This window comes from Ochotona curzoniae, unplaced genomic scaffold (assembly GCF_017591425.1).
Source record: "Ochotona curzoniae isolate NIBS_2020 unplaced genomic scaffold, NIBS_Ocur_1.0 scaffold_4683, whole genome shotgun sequence".
Lineage (NCBI taxonomy): Eukaryota > Metazoa > Chordata > Mammalia > Lagomorpha > Ochotonidae > Ochotona > Ochotona curzoniae.
Genome location: NW_024467121.1, coordinates 30,791,111 through 30,809,802, shown reverse-complemented (window position 1 = coordinate 30,809,802; position 18,692 = coordinate 30,791,111). Strand labels below are relative to the sequence as shown.

Here is an 18,692-nt window from a genome sequence, read left to right as displayed (position 1 = left end):
ATCTTGATCCTTGGTTGCTGATGCTCTCAGATTCTCACCATCTAACTCTTCTCCCAAAGCAGCACTTCAAGTCTAGCCGCTCCCACGGCTGTGGAGAGGCGTTCAACTTCGCCCCAAGCCTTCACTCTGCCTGCCCCTTTATTTAAACATTTCCTAAACATCTAGAGCGGCTCTGGCTGCCTTCCCCTGCCCCAACACTGGGCGACTACACAGCAGGCGGTTCCCCTAGAGCAGTTAGCGACCGACACCTCCGGCGACTGGGCGGGCCCGGGAGGGCGGAGCGGCTCCAGCAGGTGGTGCGGACCGGGAGGCCGGCTCCAGGCAGCCGGGCGGGGCCTGAAGGGCGGGATGGGCCCCGGGCCTTGGGGCGGGCTCCGAGGGGGCGGATCGGACCTGCCGAGGGCGGGGCGGGCCTGGCCACGGCTAGGCGGGCGTGCAGCGCGGGACGGCCGCAGGCCCCAGCGCGCCACCATGGTGCGACAGCGCCCGCGGGCTTGGGTACCGCTGCAGAGGCCGAGGCGGCCGGGCAGGCACACCGGCTGAGCAGGAGCCTTCGGGGAGTGACCGCGAGCACCGCCGTCCGGATCCCCTACTCTTAGCCCTCAAGCCTCCACCTTGGGTGCGGACGGCCACCCACCGAAAGATGCGCGCCCCCGGCTGCCCTGGTGGCTGAGCCCGCCTCTCCGCACGCCGCCCTCGCCATGGCTTTGCCCGGCGCCGAAGGTGCGGCCGACACGCCGGGGTCACCGGGCAGGGGTGCCCCGACCGGCTCCGCGTCGTCGTCGTCCGGCTCCTCCGGCGGCTCGGCCTCGGCCGGCCCAGGGCTGTGGGCCGCGCTCTACGATTACGAGGCTCACGGCGAGGATGAGCTGAGCCTGCGGCGCGGCCAGCTGGTGGAGGTGCTGTCGCAGGACTCCGCCGTCTCCGGCGACGAGGGCTGGTGGGCCGGCAAGGTGCGGCGGCGCCTGGGCATCTTCCCAGCCAACTACGTGGCGCCGTGCCGCCCGGCCGCCCGCCCCACGCCGCCGCCCGCGCCCCCGCCGCCGCCGCCGCGGCCCGGCTCGCCCGTGCACGTCGACTTCGAGCTGCTGGAGCTCAAGGAGCTCATAGGCGCCGGTGGTTTCGGGCAGGTGTACCGCGCCACCTGGCAAGGCCAGGAGGTGGCAGTGAAGGCGGCGCGCTGCGACCCGGAGCAAGACGCGGCAGCGGCGGCCGAGAGCGTGCGGCGGGAGGCGCGGCTCTTCTCCATGCTGCGGCACCCCAACATCATCGAGCTGCGGGGCGTGTGCCTGCGGCAGCCTCACCTCTGCCTGGTGCTCGAGTTCGCCCGCGGTGGCGCGCTCAATCGGGCACTGGCCGCTGCCAACGCCGCCCCGGATCCCTGCACGCCTGGCCCACGCGGCGCGCGCCGCATCCCCCCGCACGTGCTGGTCAACTGGGCTGTGCAGATCGCACGGGGCATGCTGTACCTGCACGAAGAGGCCGTCGTGTCCATCCTGCACCGAGACCTCAAATCCAGCAACAGTGAGTTGGGCTGGGGGGTGGGGGGGGGGTGGTGCGGCGTGGACCACTCCCTTCTCCACTGTGCCACTCTGGGTTGGCTCCACAGGGCGAGGTGCCAGGTGCTAAGAGGCGAGGGTCAGCCTCCTCGGCGCCAGCGGTATCTCCTGCCCCGGCCTTGCTAGCCGTCAGAGGTGCAGCTAATCCTTGGCTCCTTGGTGACTTGCTTACCTTGAGGCTTTTGGGTGCTTTAAGAAACAAACAAACAACAAAACAGCGTGGCCCTGGTTTGGTTTACAGCTTCAGCGTTTGTGAAATACCAGCATTTGCTGGGAGGTCCAGCAGTTTTGCCTTTCTATGCTGTGGGTCCATACACCTTGCCAGCTGTGGCTTTCCACGGACGGTGAGGGACTCTTGGCTACCTGCCTCACCCTCGCCCTTACACTGGCCTCTCTCACCCTGCTACTTTGAACATGGCTTCACTTCTTCTGACTTTTCCAAAGATGTTTTCTTAATTTGGATGTCTCTGTATATGAAATATGATTCTATTATCTGCTTGGTGACTTCATTTTTCCAGACAAGGGGCTCAAGGTTATGCATTTTTGGGTTAGGGAAAAGTGTACAGCCCCCACCCTTTGAAATCTTATTTATTTGAGAGGTGGGGGATGGGTGGGGGATAAAAGCCTTCCATCAGCTGGTTCACTGCCCAGGTGGCAGGTGCTTCCTTCTGCTCACCGTGTCTGTGGCAGGGACCGAGGCACTCGGGCTGTCTTCTTTGCCTTTCCCAGACCATTAGCAGAGAGTTGGATCAGAATTGGAGCAGCCAGGACTTGAACTTGCACCTGTGCGGGATGTCAGTGTCAGCAATTTTATTTACTATGTCACAACATAGGCCCCATCCCTTATGTTGTTTTTAAATCAAGGTGAATTTAACAGGTGTCAACAAGAACTGGCTAAGAACCTAACTATTGTTGTTTAGAAGAGCTAATAAGTGACTTTGAAGCTTGTTTCTTTAATCTTGAAGATCATTTCATATTCTTAGAATGAGATGAGATCTCATGATGGAGTTGAGAATGCAGGCAGAACTGGCATTGACCTGCCACTGCTGCATGTCTTTCAACCTTGTAAAACCTGCTAGGACAGGAGCTAACACAAATGGAAACATTGTCCTTTTCTAAGTGCAGACAGAGGAGGGACTGGAAGGAGTGATATTTTTGGTGGGTGTTTGTTTTTTTCTTATTCAGAGTTCTTCAGTGTTGAAAATTACTGATGGAGCATGTTCATTAAGTGCAGTTGGAAATAACTTGAGGGTTGTAACCTTGTGTAAGCCCTGGATACTTTTTGTGACCATTCTTCCCCTGAGCCTCTCATAATTCAGAGGGCAACAGCTTGAATAGTGGGAGCAAATTGAACAAAATATGGAGTGCAAAGTGCCCTCAGGTCGTGGAGAAGCATTCTAGATGATTTGTGTGTCTTTAGAATGCTCTGGTAATACTGAAAACCCATGGCATTTGAAGTGCTTTATTTCTGTAAATGTTTTAGACCTAACACAATCTTCACCACCCACTTGTGCTTATTTCCTAAACTATGCTTTTCTGGGGAGAAATGCTTCATCAGCTGCCAGAACAGGCGACTTACCCGTGTGTGCTGTGAAGCTGCTGCTCGGAGCAAGCCTGTGTTTGCTGGGAGCTTTCTGCAGAAGCAGGTATTTTAAGGACAGCAGCATCATTCTTCCCTCCCCTGCCTCTTGGCAGGTGTAGCAGTTCTGTGACAGGTAGAGCCTGGCATTCTACACACTCGCTCTGTTGTGAGATTCCCAGTGCCTAACACAGACAGCTCAAGTTGCATCCCCCTGTAGATGAACGAGTAGAAGGACCTGTAGCTTTTGTGTTTGCATCAGACTGTGTTTTGTTGTGAGAATTCTTGAGGTCCACATGCTGTGCTCACGTGGTAGTGCCATTTTGGTGTGCTCATAAAGCATTTGAGGGAATGTTCATTCATGGTGCATTTTTGCAAGTAGTGAATGTGTTTATAAACGATGACAACTTTTGAAGGACTCCTGTTACTTTTAAGTAGTGAAAAGAAGACCCTGGAATAATAACTGTAGTCAAGTAGCTTTTATTGACACAATAAAAAACCTGCACAGTTGAGGGTAGATCCTTGTGCATAGTAGATATTATGTAATTGAAAGTGATTACACCTACTGCTTAGTTTTTGAGAGACTTTTCACACTGAGAAAAAACTTAAACTTTCTGAAATATTTTCATTTCTGTAATTGTCAGGTAAGGTTTCCTTTGGTTTAAATTGTTATAGCCTTCAAAAGACTTAAATGGGTATTTACTAGCTCAGGCAAATATTTGTTGTCTAGATCATTTTTATGGTTACTTAACCACTGCAAATTGAAAATGTGCCTAAAATGTCCAAATCATAGCGCCTAGCACATGGTCTTGTCTCGGCCGTTTAGGTTTAATTGCTCAATGAATAAATGCAGGTACGGGTCTTGTTCAGACTTCTGGACATAGTAGATAACCTGTTAAAGTGTATTTGTTTGCCTTCATTAGGTATTTGCTAATGGTAGTAGTGAACTAATGATAATGTAAACACTTTTCCCAAATCAATATTTAGTTTTGTTTTCACTCCAAAGTCTACTTATGTAACAAAGAACCAGTGAAAGACAACTTGGAACAAAGTTATTGGAAATTATTGCTTAAAATAAATGTTTAAATTTATCCAAAGAATATATTACTCTGGACAGATCTTCTTTCATCTTTTCTAATGGGTCTTACACTTTATCATAGCTTTTGAAACAATGTCTTGTTGAAATAATAGCTAATGTGTTGTCATGGTATAAACAACTTTGTCCCTTTTCTAACTGTAACAGATTGAAAGTTGAATCAAATTAAAAGGTTTTAAGCAACATTCATGTTGTAAAAAACTTAAGCCTTTTAACTCCCAGCACAAAGCATAGGTAGGAAAAACTTTACTTAAAGTCCATATATTTCAAGTAGGGAGCAGTATAAGACAGCTATAGGTGAGTGTGGAAGTTGATCCTGAAGTTGAACTCATGTATTTGATACATTGAGTTCCTCCATATGCCAGTCACCCAGGAATACACTGGCAAGCCAGACAAGCTGTTGCCCTACAACTGAGCCTAACAGGAAAGAGAGAGAACATTCCTTCAGTGGCAAGTATGAGGATTTGTTACTGCCAAGATAATAAATCATGTCAAGGGTTAGCGAGTGGTTGGTGGAGCATGGGTGTGCTCATTTGGAGAGGTAGTCCGGGGAAGTGGGTCTAAAGGTCATGGGACCATCGAGTCAAAATCTAGGCAGAAATGAGCCTGGCTCATAGAAGGCATGGGGAGAGGGCAAGTGAGGTTCAGGTCACTAGGAGGAGAAGGGAGGGCTAGGCAGATTTGGATCAGCCTTTCTGGGCCTCCATTGGTGGGCGATGCTTCACTCTGCATGTCCTTCAACAGGGAGCCTTGCAACATTTTTGTGCCAGGGAGAGGCGCGATCTGATCTTTGTTGTTAGAAAATTACGCTGGCTAAAGTGAGAGGGATTCTGGCTGTGAGTTTTAGCTGTCAAGAGGCAAGGGTGCTGGCTGCAGGTGTGGTTTTCAGGGTGATTCTTGGGGGCAGTGAAATAAAATAGCAATTGCTGAGGATGCTCAGAATGATCAAAATTTAGTCTTAAGTGCTGCATTTATTCTGGCATAGTTTAAGATTGAAGGAAAATTGTGAATATAACTATAAATAGACTTAGTTTTACTTATTATGAAGTTCAATTTAGTGCTCTTACTGGGACACACTGTAAAAGGGATCTCAATTTTTTTTTTTTTGGTTAGCTTTCCCTAGCACAGTGTAAATAAAGAAACTGAGAAAATTATAGCAAATATAATCTTAAAATAAGATGTTTAAATAGCTCATAACAGTGATTTGGGGTAGCTGTTAATGACATTATTATCAGTTAAAAGAGGGATGTCCCCTTTCTCTTCTGTTCTTTTACTCTGTTGTTCTTTATACCGCGTGGCACCGCACGGCACGTAGGTTCCTGCTGTCACTGTTTCCTGTTCAGGAGGGCACAGAGAGGTCAGTCCCGGTATCCCTGTAGTAACAGGAATTTCTGTCCATTTCTGAAACCAGATTGGCTACAGGCTGTATTTTTTAGTCATAGCAATCTCATCAATGTCACTGTGTCTTTCCCTACTGTAGTCATACTTGGATATTAAGAAAATAAATAGGCCACCTTTTGTTTTCTTATACTTTTGGGCAGGGGCCATTGTTTAGTTCCAGATTATGCAAACTATACATAGCTGATAATTTTGGTAGTCATTGTTATTTCTATCAAGGCATGATAAAGCAAGGTGGGTAGGAGACAACCCAGCCACTCATTTCAGAAGGTCATTCATTGGTAATCCTGCTTTCTCACACTAGCTTAGAGCGTTGACATTGTGCCAGAATAGTGCAGTTAAGGCCAAGAGCATTGTGCTTGAAGCGTTGGTCTGATTGTGTGTGGTGTGACCTTGGCTAAGTTTTATAACTTCATTGAACCTGAATTGCTTGATTTCTAATATTATATAGTGAATTCCTTTCCTGGAGATTGACAAAAGTGCCATAGAGAAAATCTGCCTAATGTTTCTTCAACCTCACAAGGCAGTTGGATAAAAATTGGCACACAAGTATATGACCTTTTCCAGGAACAATGAACGATTAATTAGATATTGAGAACGAAAACCAGGAAGGAAACTGGTGGTTTTCACGTGGCCAGGCAGCAGGGGCCTAGGAGCCAGGTCTTGCTGTGTGGGCATTTCATAGGCGTAGGAGAGCTGCTGAAGCTTCCAGTGGAGAGTAGTGTGGTCTACTCCTTAAAGACGGATGTGTTCCCAGAAAACCAAGATCAGCCGGGGATCATTATCTTTATGACAATCCTGTCAGACTCTTAGAGCAGCAGTAATTCATAAAGTAATCTACCTAGTTTTAGTCTGATTTTGTTTATCATTTGCAGCTGGAGTCTAGTTTCTATAATTTGTGTAGTGTGTTAGGCCACTTTCTGTCTCTTTAATTGCTAGCTGTTTCTGGAGTTGGAATGTTATCTAGATTTGCCATGTCAGGTTGACAGTGTTAATTCCCAATGTCAGCGATAATTCTCCAAACCCTCTAGGGTTATTGCGGTGCTCCTCAAAGGCAGAAACACTTTAATATGATTGCTTTGGGCTGAAGGGTTCCTTGGGGCAGCTAAGAAAATGGAAGTGGTTTTACTGTGTAATGTGCAACTTAAATGTATGTGGTTGATGATGCCTCATGGAGAGTTTGATTTTTAAAGCTCATTTTCACATGTTCCTTCATTTTAAGTAAGTGCTTTTAGAAAAGTGCTAGTAATGACTGGAGCAGCAGTTCACATTTACTTAGGGCTTGCTGGGTGCTGGGCACTACTGCTGGGTTATCTTCATTTAATTCCTACAGCAGCCCTTTGACGTAGGGACTGTAATTACCACATTACAGGTGAAGAATCTGAAGCCAGGAATGAATGGACTGGGTCAGAGTCACTCAGTTTGTCAAGTTGGGTTAAGGACTGAATACATAGCCTCTGATTGCAGCACCTGAGCTTAAATCCTCGGCATATGTAGCCTGGCTGCCAGTGCTATGTTTTAGGACTTCCCAAGAACTTTTGTTGGCATAGGTTATTGTAACTGATATCCTAGTCAGTGTTTAAAATTACACATGGAAATAATTTGATGATGTTAAAATAACAATAGGCTCATAGCATTATCTTTTTATTATTTTTCTTACATTTTTATTGATAGGCAGATTTACAGAGAGGAGAGGTTAAAAAATGAGGTCTGCCATCCATTGATTCAGTTCCCAAATAGCTCCATTGGCCCAATTTGAGCCAATCTGAATCCAGCAGCCAGGAGCTTTTTAGGGATCTCATGTGGGTACAGGGGACCAGGATTTGATCTCTTACTGCTTTCCTAGATGATTAAGACAGAGCTGGATTGGAAGTCCACAGCTGGGACACCAACCAGCACTACAAGTAGAGGACTAGCTTGCTGCAGTACCATGCTGTCCCCACTTGCTGTTTAATACAACTTTTTTTTCTTTTTAAAGATTTATTTTTGTTGGAAAGGCAGATTTACAGAGAGGAGAGGAAGCTCTTCCATCTGCTGTTTCATTCCCCAGATGGCCACAGTGGCCAGAGCTGAGCTGATCTGAAGCTAGGAGTTTCTTCTGGGTTTCCCATGTGGGTGCAGGGTCCCAAGGCTTTGAGTTATCCTCTTCTGCTTTCCCAGGCCACATGTAAGGTACAGGATGGTAAATAGAACGCATGGAACATGAACCTGTGCCCTTTTGGGATACTGCCACTTCCAAGCTGAGGATTAGCCAGTTGCGCCCCAGGCCCATTAACAGAGCATTTTTAGTGGAGAAAATTAACCCCTGCATTCCAAAACATTTAATAAGGGTGATGATGTGCTTACACTTTTGAGGCCTGCTTTAGTGCCACACTTTGACAAGAGATGGACAGGTGCTCATAGCAGCTTCTGCATGTCCTCTGTTGCAATGTTAGGAACTCTTGCGTTCCTGGGGCTTGCACTGAGAATCCCTGGGTTAAAGGATTATATCTGTTGGTAGAGAATGGCATTCTCTGAAGTAGCAATTTCTTTTTTTTTTTAAGATTTATTTATTTTTATTGGAAAGTCAGATATACAGAGAGGAGGAGAGACAGAGAGGAAGATCTTCCATCAGATGATTCACTCTCCAAATGGCCAAAACTGTCAGTGCTCCGCCAATCCAAAGCAAGGAGCCAGGAGCTTCTTCCGGGTCTCCCATGCGAGTGCAGGGTCCCAAATCTTTGGGCCTTCCTCAATTGCTTTCCCAGGCCACAATCAGGGAGCTGGATGGGAAGCAGGGCTGCCAGGATTAGAACTAGCAGCTATATGGGATCCCGGGCGTGCAAGGCAAGGACTTCAACCACTACATGAAGTAACAATTTCTGATAGAGCTTCAGAAAGTAGGAAAATCCGATACAGTAGAATTTCACAATGTATTTCCTTTCCAACATTTTTGGAAGTCTTGGGCTATACAACACTGAAAGAATTTCAAACAAACACCTATGGCCTAAATTCTATTAACATTTTCTCTGCTTGCTGTAATATAGATCTAATCTTTTTCCACCACTCATTAATATACTTCAGTTTATGATGCAAGTGGTATGTGTGTGTATGAGTCTTCCAGTTGATTCTCATATAGAGCCAGATGTTGAAAATTACAGTTCAAAGGACCAGGTTGGTAGATCTTTCTCATGGTGATCTGGTTTCCATGGTCGGTAGGCTGTATCCAAATCAAATTAATGATGGTTGCTTGTAGAAGGTACCAAGTGAAAGTATGCCTAGCTTAGCCTGGACTGGCTCTTGGCAAAGAAATGTGCATAAACATTTGGTCCTCTGTTACTGGGGACAGATGATGATGGTGGTGTTTGAGATTTGACTGCTAACTCCACTGTTTGTGGGCCTTCACTTTCTAAATAGGATGATGTGAGCATGCATTGAGGCAGTGTGTATCTGGAGTTGGCCAACTTTTCCTATCAAAGCCAGATGGCAAATACTTTATGCTTTGCAAGCAACACAGTCTCTCTTTCAGCTCCTTAATGCTACTCTGTAGCTAAAAGCATCCCTGATGATATATAAGCCAATGACCACTGCTGGGTTTCCTTAAAGTTTTATTTGCAAAAGAAACAGGTGTCAGATTTAGCTTAAGTTTGTCAGCTCCTCTGATATATTATCTATGAGACTAGTGATTAGTTTAATTTTTATCTTTAGGAATGCTTAGAGTGCTTTAAATATTTCCTAGTGTATTGTTATGTGAACTATAATAAAGCTAAGAATATTTATTTATTTACTTATTTATTCTTGATTCGTATAATTTTTTATTGGAAAGAGATTTACAAAGAGAGACACAGAGAAAGGTCTTTCATCTGCTGGTTCACTCCCCAAGCAGCTGTAATGGCGCTGAAGCCAGAAGCCAGGAACTTTTTCCAGGTCTCCCACACTGGTGCAGGTTCCCAAGATTTTGGGCTGTCCTCCACAGCTGTGCTAGGCCTCAAGCAGGGAGCTGGATGGGAAATGGAGCAGCTGGAACAGAACTGGCACCCAAAATGGATCCGGCATTTGTAATGATTTAAGCTACTGAGCTATTGTGCTGGACCCTATTGTTAGTCTTTATTCTGTAAAATGTGGTGCAGCTCAAATGCATCATCTTGCTTGACACAGAGGATCCTTTGAATTTGATTAGGAGGTCTTCCAGAGTTGATTGATCCAGGCTGGCCAGCCAGCCATGTGTTGAGACAGCTCCCAGCTTTGGTCTCTGGCAGAGCTAAGATCCGCATATTGGGCAGATCTGCTTGTAACTTGGACTGATAAGTTGGATCAAGGAGGAAGCATAAAGTATATGAAATAGCTCTTGTACCTGTTTCATTGCCTTGGCTCATTATCAGTTTGTGCATTTTTTTCTACAGTTAGGAATAGAGGAAATCCGTGCCATTTGGAGAAGTATCTTGATTGTGTACAAGGTATTTGAAGATTTGGCTTCATAGGAAATAAGTGAATTATATGAAGTTTTCTGAAAATAATGCACCCCAGTGCCAAATATATTGTTTTCTATTTATAAATGTATTAAGCCAATAGATGATGGCAGTAGGTTGCACATACAATGGAATCCAATACATTTTCTAAGTTTCCTCATGAACACTGAGTATTATATGTGTCTATTCTATTAGAGGTGGTTTGTTTTGTCATACGAGCATGCTGAAGCTCTGTTTTAGCAGACTGCTTCTGTATTGTCTTTAGAGAAGTCTCATATTTCATAAGCTCATGAGTTCCTTCCTACAGCAGTTATTGATAGTCTGCTGCATGCTAGAAATATCCCTGGGATCCCCTACATTCAGTACCTAAGCAGCAGGAACAAATCCTTCTGCTAATGGAGCCTACATCCCAGTGAGTGAGGCAGACATTAAGGAAATTAAGTAATAAAATATGTAGTGTGCTGCATAGAGGCGAGTGCTAAGTGTACGAACTAAGGTTGCAAAGGAGGCGGAAAACGTTGGAGTAAGCACTGAAGTTTTGGGTTGTGTGTCTAAGGTTTTACACAGAAGGTCAATTTCCAGGAAAATTCAAAGTGAGAAAGTTGCTCATTGGGGAAGAGATTCTTGTTAGAGGGAACAGAAGTTGCAAGATTTAACAGGAAACCAGTGTGACAGGAAAGGAGTGGAGGAGGGCACAATGGGAGGGCATGAGGGAGAAACAGGGGTCAGTTGGGCCTTGTGGGGTCTTATGAGGTCTTCTAGACTCTGACCCTATGGTGACATAGGGGGGTTTCAGGGTCAGTGTTGCGCTGGGAGCAGCCTGAGACTAAAGGTGGGGAGACATGGTTGGAGATACAAACTTGGGAGTCATCAGCACAAGCCAGTGTTTAAAGCCCCAAATTTGGCTGAGATTACCTAGGGAGTGAGTTTAGATAGAAGAGACCAGAGGTCTAAGGCTGGAGTCCTGGGGGTCTCTCCTAAAGGTTAGGGAGATAAGGGACCAGGAAAAGCTGGAGCTGGAAGGAAAACAAGAAGGTGCTTCTCCGGAGGCCTGTAAAAAGTTTCAGGTGAGAATGCTCAACTCTGTCAAATACCATGCGCCCTCTAGCTTACTTTCATTAGGATGATCTTAAAAACAGTTTTCATTTTTAAAAAAAAAAGTATTTTGAGAGAGTCACAAAAGAGAGACAGAGAGATCTTTCATTTGCTGGTTCACTCCTCAGATGACCCCAGTGTTGGGCTAGGTTGAAGCCAGGAGCCAAGGTTCATCCAGGTTTCCCATATGGGTGCAAGAGCCCAGGCCCTTGGGCCATCTTCTGTTGCCATGGAGCCGGATCAGGACTGGAACAGCTGAAACCAGAACCAGTGCCCATAAGGGATCATGTGGTACCACAATGCCAGCCCTCATTTCCTTTTTGTATGATACCCTAATGCTTTTTCAGGAGAGTAGAGGTGAAACTGCTTTTTGTTTTGTTTTGCTTAATTTTTTAAGATTCATTTAGCTGTTTGAAAGTCAAAGTTAGAGAAAATAGAGAGAGATGGAGAGTGTCCATGTACTGATTCACTCTCCATGAGGCTGTCATGTCAGGGCTGTGCCAGATTTGAAGGTAGAATCCCAGAGCTTCCAGTGGGTGCAGGGACCCAAGCACTTGGGCCATCTTCTGCTGCTTTCCCAGGTGCATTAGCAGGGATTGGAAGTAGTACAACCAGTTCTTGAACTGGTGCCCATTTGTGATGATGGAATTGCAGCTGGTGGCTTTACCTGTTATGGCACAGTGCAACCCCCCAGATCCATTCTTATAATATTCTTTATTCATTTACTTATTTATTTAGCAACTACTTGAACATGCAAAAGTACTGATTGTTACACAGTAGTAAAAATTAGAGTAGACCCAAGTTTTGTCCTCAAGCTACTTTGTTTTTATAATTTCTAAGAATCATTTAATTAATTAATTTGTGGGAGGAACCCCTCCTCTCCATCCTCAGGTTCACTCTCTGAGTGGCTGAAATGCTTGGGACTGGGCCAGGCTGAAGAAAGGAGCCAAGAACTCAGTCCATGTGGATGGCAGGGACTCACCTCATTGAGCCATCATCTGCTGGACCCCAGGATGAGCATCATCAGGAAGCTGCATTGGGCAACCCTGACACTATGCTTTAGCATGTGAATGTCTCAACAGCGTCTTAACTTTTATGCCCAATGTCTGATCCTCCAACCACTTTTACTATGAGTGATGTGACTGTAGGTAAGTGTAATGGGAGTGGTGCAGTCCAAGTTATGTTAGGCACGTATAACAGAAGAGGCAGAGGGAAGGTGTTTTGTGTAGACTCATCTAGTTTTGGAACAGGAGTGTTGAGAATCCAGGGGCTCATGAACTTGCTCATGAAGCAGTGTCAGGGTTAATGCCAGGTGGGCCTGGGCTGATAGTCCAGTGCTCTGGAGCCTGGGGGCTGGAGTGGGAGGTACAGTTTTTACTGTGAGTAGAAGGGAAGATTGTCCCAAAGTAGGTACAGAGAAAGGAAGAAGCACTGTTGTATTTTTGGAGATGGCTTTCCATACATTGGATTATTAGAATGTGGGTTCATTTTGTAGAATACAAGCAAAGCTGGAGATCGAATTTATTAATGAGCCTGAAAAGAGACTTGAATGCAGGTGAGGGCAGAAGTTTGGTTTTTACTCCATATGCTGGTGAGTTGGTTGGGGAGCAGAGGGAAAAATGTTCCTGTGGAAATGGAGGGAAAGCAGTGGGAGAAACGGGTTGTATTTTGTGAGTGGCACAGAAAGCTGCCGGTTATTGCCTGTAAATCATTGACCATTGTCAGGGCTATAATACACAAAGTTATTTTATGGTCTCAGATTGAAAGAAGTCGTGTTTGTAAATATATTCTTTCATGTTGCTGCTTTTGGCAACTTTTTCTTTCTTATGACATTCCTTTTGGATAATAAATTCCTAGTTTATGATTATCTGAAACTGATTTGCTGCATTAACTTCAGTTTGAACGCAGCAATGCTACAAATGTTGGACAGAATGGGAATAGAAATGTTATTATAAGTGGTTTTTAGAAAATATACATTGTATTCTTCAACTCTGAAAATAGCAATGTGAAACTTCGAAAGAGCTAATAAAAGTTCAGTGTCTCATGATTGAATAAATAAGCTAATTACAAGGTTATAATGGCCAGTTGTTAAAGAAAAGTACTAGTGGAGGGTGGGGAAGGAGATGGAGGGTGGGGAGAATCTTCACTTAGCTCCCCAGGAAGGGTGCCCTAACATTTGCTGCTGCATGACCCACATGAATCTGCCTCTCTGGCCCCAAATGGAGCTAGGCTTGCATTGTACAGGACAGTGGCTGGTAGGAGCAGGTGTCCTGTGATTCTCTTGGATGGAATGACAGGAAGCGGAAGTTGGCTGCCAGCCTCCTGTCTTTAGGTGAAACCTGGCCAGGTGCCTGATTATATTACCTGTTATGAGCAGGCTATTTTTGGTTTCGGTCACATTGCCCAAAAGATAAGGAATTTCAGGAATTCTGCTGGAACACCTCCGAAGTGAGATCTAGAACAATGGGCCTTTCAGGGAACTCTAAACCTTTGACATTAGGAGTGTTATTTTAACTTGTCTCTGTTAGTTCAAAGTGTGGAGGCTTTTGGTTCCTATGGAAACTTTGGGCCTGGGGAAGGAGGATCCTGCCTTGCTTGCAATGTCTCCTTGTATCTCAGCATGCCACCCTGTCTGTGTTAAAAGTTCCTTTTTGAGTGTTTAGCTTTTCTTCTCCACTTTAGTTCTGCTTTCATTTATTTAAGAGCTGTCTTTGTTGACCTTTACATGTCAAAGTCTGCCAGCCTTTCCTTAGGTCCGCATTGTGGGGCTAAGACAGATTTTGTTTTGAGGCCATTTTGCTTAAATATATATAAATATTTTATTGCAAAGTCAGATATACAAAGAGGAGGAGAGACAGAGATGAAGATCTGTCTGACGATTCACTCTGCAAGTGACCGCAACAGCTGATGCTGAGCCTACCTGAAGTCAGGAGCCAAGAACTTCCTCCAGGTCTCCCACGCGGGTGCAGGGTCCCAAGGCTTTGAGCCATCCTTGACTGCTTTCCCAGGCCACAAGCAGGGAGCTGGATGGAAAGTGGAGCTGCCATGATTAGAACCTGTGCCCATATGGGATCCTGGCGCTTTCAAGGCGAGGACTTTAGCCACTAGGCTACCATGCCAGGCCCCTTAAGGCCATTTTTTAATTTTAAAAATTGCTTATTTATTTGAAAAGACAGGGTTAGAGATCCTCCATCCTCTGGCCCACTGCCTGGATGCCCTCAGGGGGTTTGGGGAAGGTCTGAGCCAGGCTGAAGCCAGGAGCCTGGGTCTTCCCTGAGAGTGGCAGGGGCTGAAGCACTTGGGCTAGCTTCTGCTTCTTTTCCAGTCACATTGGTGGGAGAATTGGATTGGAGACAGAGTAGCTGAACCTTAAGCCCATGCTCATATGGAATGTCACATACCCACTGAGCCACAATGCCAGCCCTGAGATCTATTTTAATCAGTCCTTCTTCATGCCTGTCTTCCTGGATGAATATGAAAAAGCGCTTTAGAAAACAAAGTCTTCATAGGACCATAACCCATGTCATCATCCATTTGATGTCTTTTTGATGGTAGGAGCAGTTATTTGAAAATCAAATTATGTAACGGAGCAAGAGAGGAAGCAGTATGTTGCCTTTGTTTTGATTTTTGTTTCTGTGATTTCAGAAAATAAGGTAAAGGATTGAGGTTCTATAGGCATTTGTTTTTCTTGATATTCATGAGGCGTAAGATCTAAGAAATAAAATGCCTTTAACTGACATGAAGGAACAGTCAAAATTTGATCTCTTCAGTAGGATTCAAAATGAGGTTGATTTTTGCTTGCTTTGCCTCCTTGTTACAATCAGTGTCATTATGAGTAGCACTAAGGGACCTCGAGGAAATGGTCCTGCAGGTTACAGATGAAACCCAGCCTGGCTATGTAGCCTCTTCTGAGTTTCCCACTCAGCTGCAGGGTCCCAACGCTTTGGACCATTCTCCACTGCTTTCCCAGGCCACAAGCAGGGAGCTGGATGAGTAGCGGGGCCACTGAGATTAATACTGGCACCCATATGAGATCCTGGTGTGTTCAAGGTGCCGCTAGGCTATCACACTGGGTCTGTCACGCTAGGCTATCATATCTGGCCCCTCCCTGGATTTTTATTGGAAAGCCAGAGATACAGAGAGGAGGAGAAATGGAGAGGAAGATCTTGTGTCTGATTATTTACTCCCCAAGTGACCACAATGGCTGGAGCTGTGCTGATCCAAACCCAGGAGCCAGGAGTGTCTTCCAGGTTTCCCACACGGGTGCAGGGTCCCAAGGCTTTGGGCTGTCCTTGAATGCTTTCCCAGGCCACAAGAAGGGAGCTGGATGAGAAGTGGGGCTGCTGGGATTAGAACTGGCACCCACATGGGATCCCGGTGTGTTCAAGGTGAGGACTTTAGCCATTAGGCCACCTTATTGGAAAGGCAGATATATAGAGAGGAGAGATAGAGAGGAAGATCCTCTGTCTGATGATTTACTCCCCAAGTGGCAGCAATTGCTGGAGCTGAGCCTATCCAAATCCATGAACTGCTTCTGGAGAACACAGATTTTCCATCCGCTATTTCACTCCCCAAAGTAGCCCAATGGCCACAGCTGAGCCAATCCAAAATGAGGAGCTTCTTCCAGGTCACCCACGTGGGTGCAGAGTCCCAAAGCTTTAGACCATCCTCAACTGCTTTCCCAGGCCTCAGGGGGGGAGCTGGATGGGAAGCAGGCCACAAGAACGGAGTTGGATAGGAAGCTAGGCCACCGGGACATGAACCAGGGCCCACGTGGGATCCTGGCATGTGCAAGGTGAGGACTTTAGCCACTAGGGTGCTGTGCTGGGGTCTCCAAGAAAACTTATGCGAAATTGACCAAGATGGCCAACTAGTGTGAAATGCAGTTACAACCAGAGAGCCTGGGCTCAGACTGGTTGAGCATCATAGCTCTTGAGCTGTGTGACTTCATACTGTTCAACACTTCCATGCCTCAGTTGCCTTTTCTATAAAGGAGAGATAATGTATCTGACTGTATCACAGAGTGGGGAGGTTACATGATGAAAAAACCTCTAATGTCACCTGAAAAATTAAATATACTCATCCTGTCAGCCGTTACTACACTATAGAAAGTGTGTCTCCTTTTGATCCTATTCCACAAACCAGACATGAAGAATAATTTTTCCTATGCCATTCTCCAGTGTGTTTGGAGAACTTAGTCCAAAATATTTTATGTGGTCCAAATATTCCTTCTAGAAATTTACTTGTGATTTTTTAGCATGTTTCTAATAAAGATGTCATTTGATAAAAGAGGAAATGATTTTTTTTTCAGTATAAAAATCTGGATCATAGTCTTCCTACCTCATACACTTGTATTTTTTGCGAACTCTGGATTGCTGTTTTAATGAATTCACTCTATCATTTTACTTCTGCAGTATGAAAAGTGTTTTGGTAACAAAGACCTATCTTTTGGGATTTTTGTAAGGATTGAATGAGATATTGCACATAAGGCATACGTTGAGCTTTCAATACTTGTTGGAGATTTTTTCTTTTGTTTGCTTTAATTACAAATGGCATGAACAAAATGCCAATATAAAAATATGTGAGACGTACATAATGCGTGATTGTTAAGTCTTCACTTGGAATATCCACTTCCCATATCAGAGTGCTTAATTAGAGTTCCTATTGCTCTGTTTCCCATCCAGCTTCCTACTGATATGCACCTTGGAAGACAGTTGCTGATGGCTTGAGTCTTCTGGTCCCTGCGCCTTCTGTGGAAGCCCTGCATGGAGTTCTGGGCTATTGGTTCTTATCTGGTCCCTACCTGGAGGTTGTGGGCATTTGGGAAGTGAACCAAATAAAATGAGAATAATAAGTGTGCCTTGTAAAAGTAGATGAGTGTTCTGCTTGGGGTTTATTTTTCCTGTAAGCGCAAAGTAGCTACCATGAATCAGATCCAACAGAGTGGGTATTTGAAGGGGAGTTGTGTACGTTCCTCCCAGTATACCTCAGCCCTGCCAGACCTCTCCCTTGCCATAGGCTCTCCCCCTCTCTCTGTTCTCATTCAGAGCAGAGTTCTAGTGCAGACACCAGAGGCAATAACAACTTCAATATGCTGTGCTTCCCAAGTGCTGTAATAGAAACAGTTCACATGCATATAGATGTTGCATTGCTTGGAGGAATACGTGCTGGTTCACTCCTGGAGGACTGTAGAGCATGATGCATTTGGGCAAATCCTTCTGTTAGTAATCCTGTAACCAGCATCCTGCAGTGTCCTTTTGCAATCAGATCTCCTCAGCCTCTGGCAGCTCTGGATCTGGTGTCAGTTCCAATAGTTCTTTTCTCAGGTTATGCACATGGCCATGGCTGGCTTCTTCCAGTTTGATCATGACAATGTTGAAGTTCATCCTTGTTGTTGGCGAATATAAGTAGTTTGTTCATAGAAAGTTTATAGATTCAAAGAATGCCTTGACAGTTGGAAAGAGCCTGCGGTAGATCAGAGAGAGGCAGAACCTCCAATTCCACTCAAGCTTCCTGGAAAACCAAAAAAAAAAAAAAAAAAAAAAAAACATGCAAGGTGAGGATTTAGCCACTAGGCTATCGTGCTAGGCCTTTTAAAATTTTAATTGGAAAGACAGATTTACAGAGAGAAGGGGAGACAGAAAGAAGGATTTTCCATCCACCGGTGCACTCCCCAAGCAGCTGCAATGGCCAGAAAAGAGCTGACTCAAAGCCAGGAGCCAAGAGCTTCTTCCAAGTACCAAGTCTTGGGCAATTCTGTACTGCTTTCCCAGGCTACTAGCAGGGAGCTGGATGGGAAGTGAAGCAGCCGGAACATAAAGCAGCACCCATATGGGATCCTGACCATTGCAAGGGGAGAATTTAGTCACTGAGCCATTGCGCTGGGCCCCAAAAGAACAATTCTCCCTGGTTCCAATCTGAGGAGAGTCAGCCAGAGGTGAGGAGGGAGAAAGCAAGCAGGACTGAGTCAGGGCAGGGCGGGGAGGGATTGTGAATGCTGCGAAAGCACTGGACAGCTCAGGGACAGAGCAGCATCGGCCTTGCTTCTGGAAATTGCTGTTGTGTGTCTTTTACAGTATTAAGAAGGTAGGGCTGGGGAAAAAAACATTGGATGATGTTTCTGTGTTTACTTTTTGCTAATTTTAAGCATCATTAAATCTGTTGTATCTGATAAATTATCTTCATGACTGAAAGTCTCCATAAGCATTTTTACAAACTTAACATAATATTTGAAAATGAATTTTGGTAATACTTCCTGTTTGCAATCTGCACTAGTATTTTTGGGATAGAAAAAACTAAGTTAAATTAGGAAGAAATTCCTTGGAAGAAAATCACTTCTTTTTCGTGTCAGGTAAACTTACACAGACTTCTGATCTTTTCTGTGATACCTTAGTGAATGTTTCTCACCCTTAAAAATCATTTACTGCTTATAAAGGGAAGCAAATCATAAAGAAGCCGAATTGTGGTTGTGGAAATTTAAAAAAATTTGTAACTTGAGGCACGAGTCACCCGATAAA

At 45.3% G+C, this 18,692-nt stretch overlaps 1 protein-coding gene across 1 annotated transcript in view; it reads left to right on the top strand.

The window, feature by feature from the left end:
- The first annotated feature begins 458 nt into the window (after positions 1-458).
- The window catches only part of MAP3K21 (mitogen-activated protein kinase kinase kinase 21), a 50,827-nt gene continuing 32,593 nt past the window's right edge, over positions 459-18,692 (top strand). Inside the window, exon 1 of the mRNA XM_040968314.1 lies at positions 459-1,524. Coding sequence (XP_040824248.1) covers positions 702-1,524 — 823 coding nt within the window. The 5' untranslated portion in view covers positions 459-701. The remainder of the gene's footprint in view (positions 1,525-18,692) is intronic.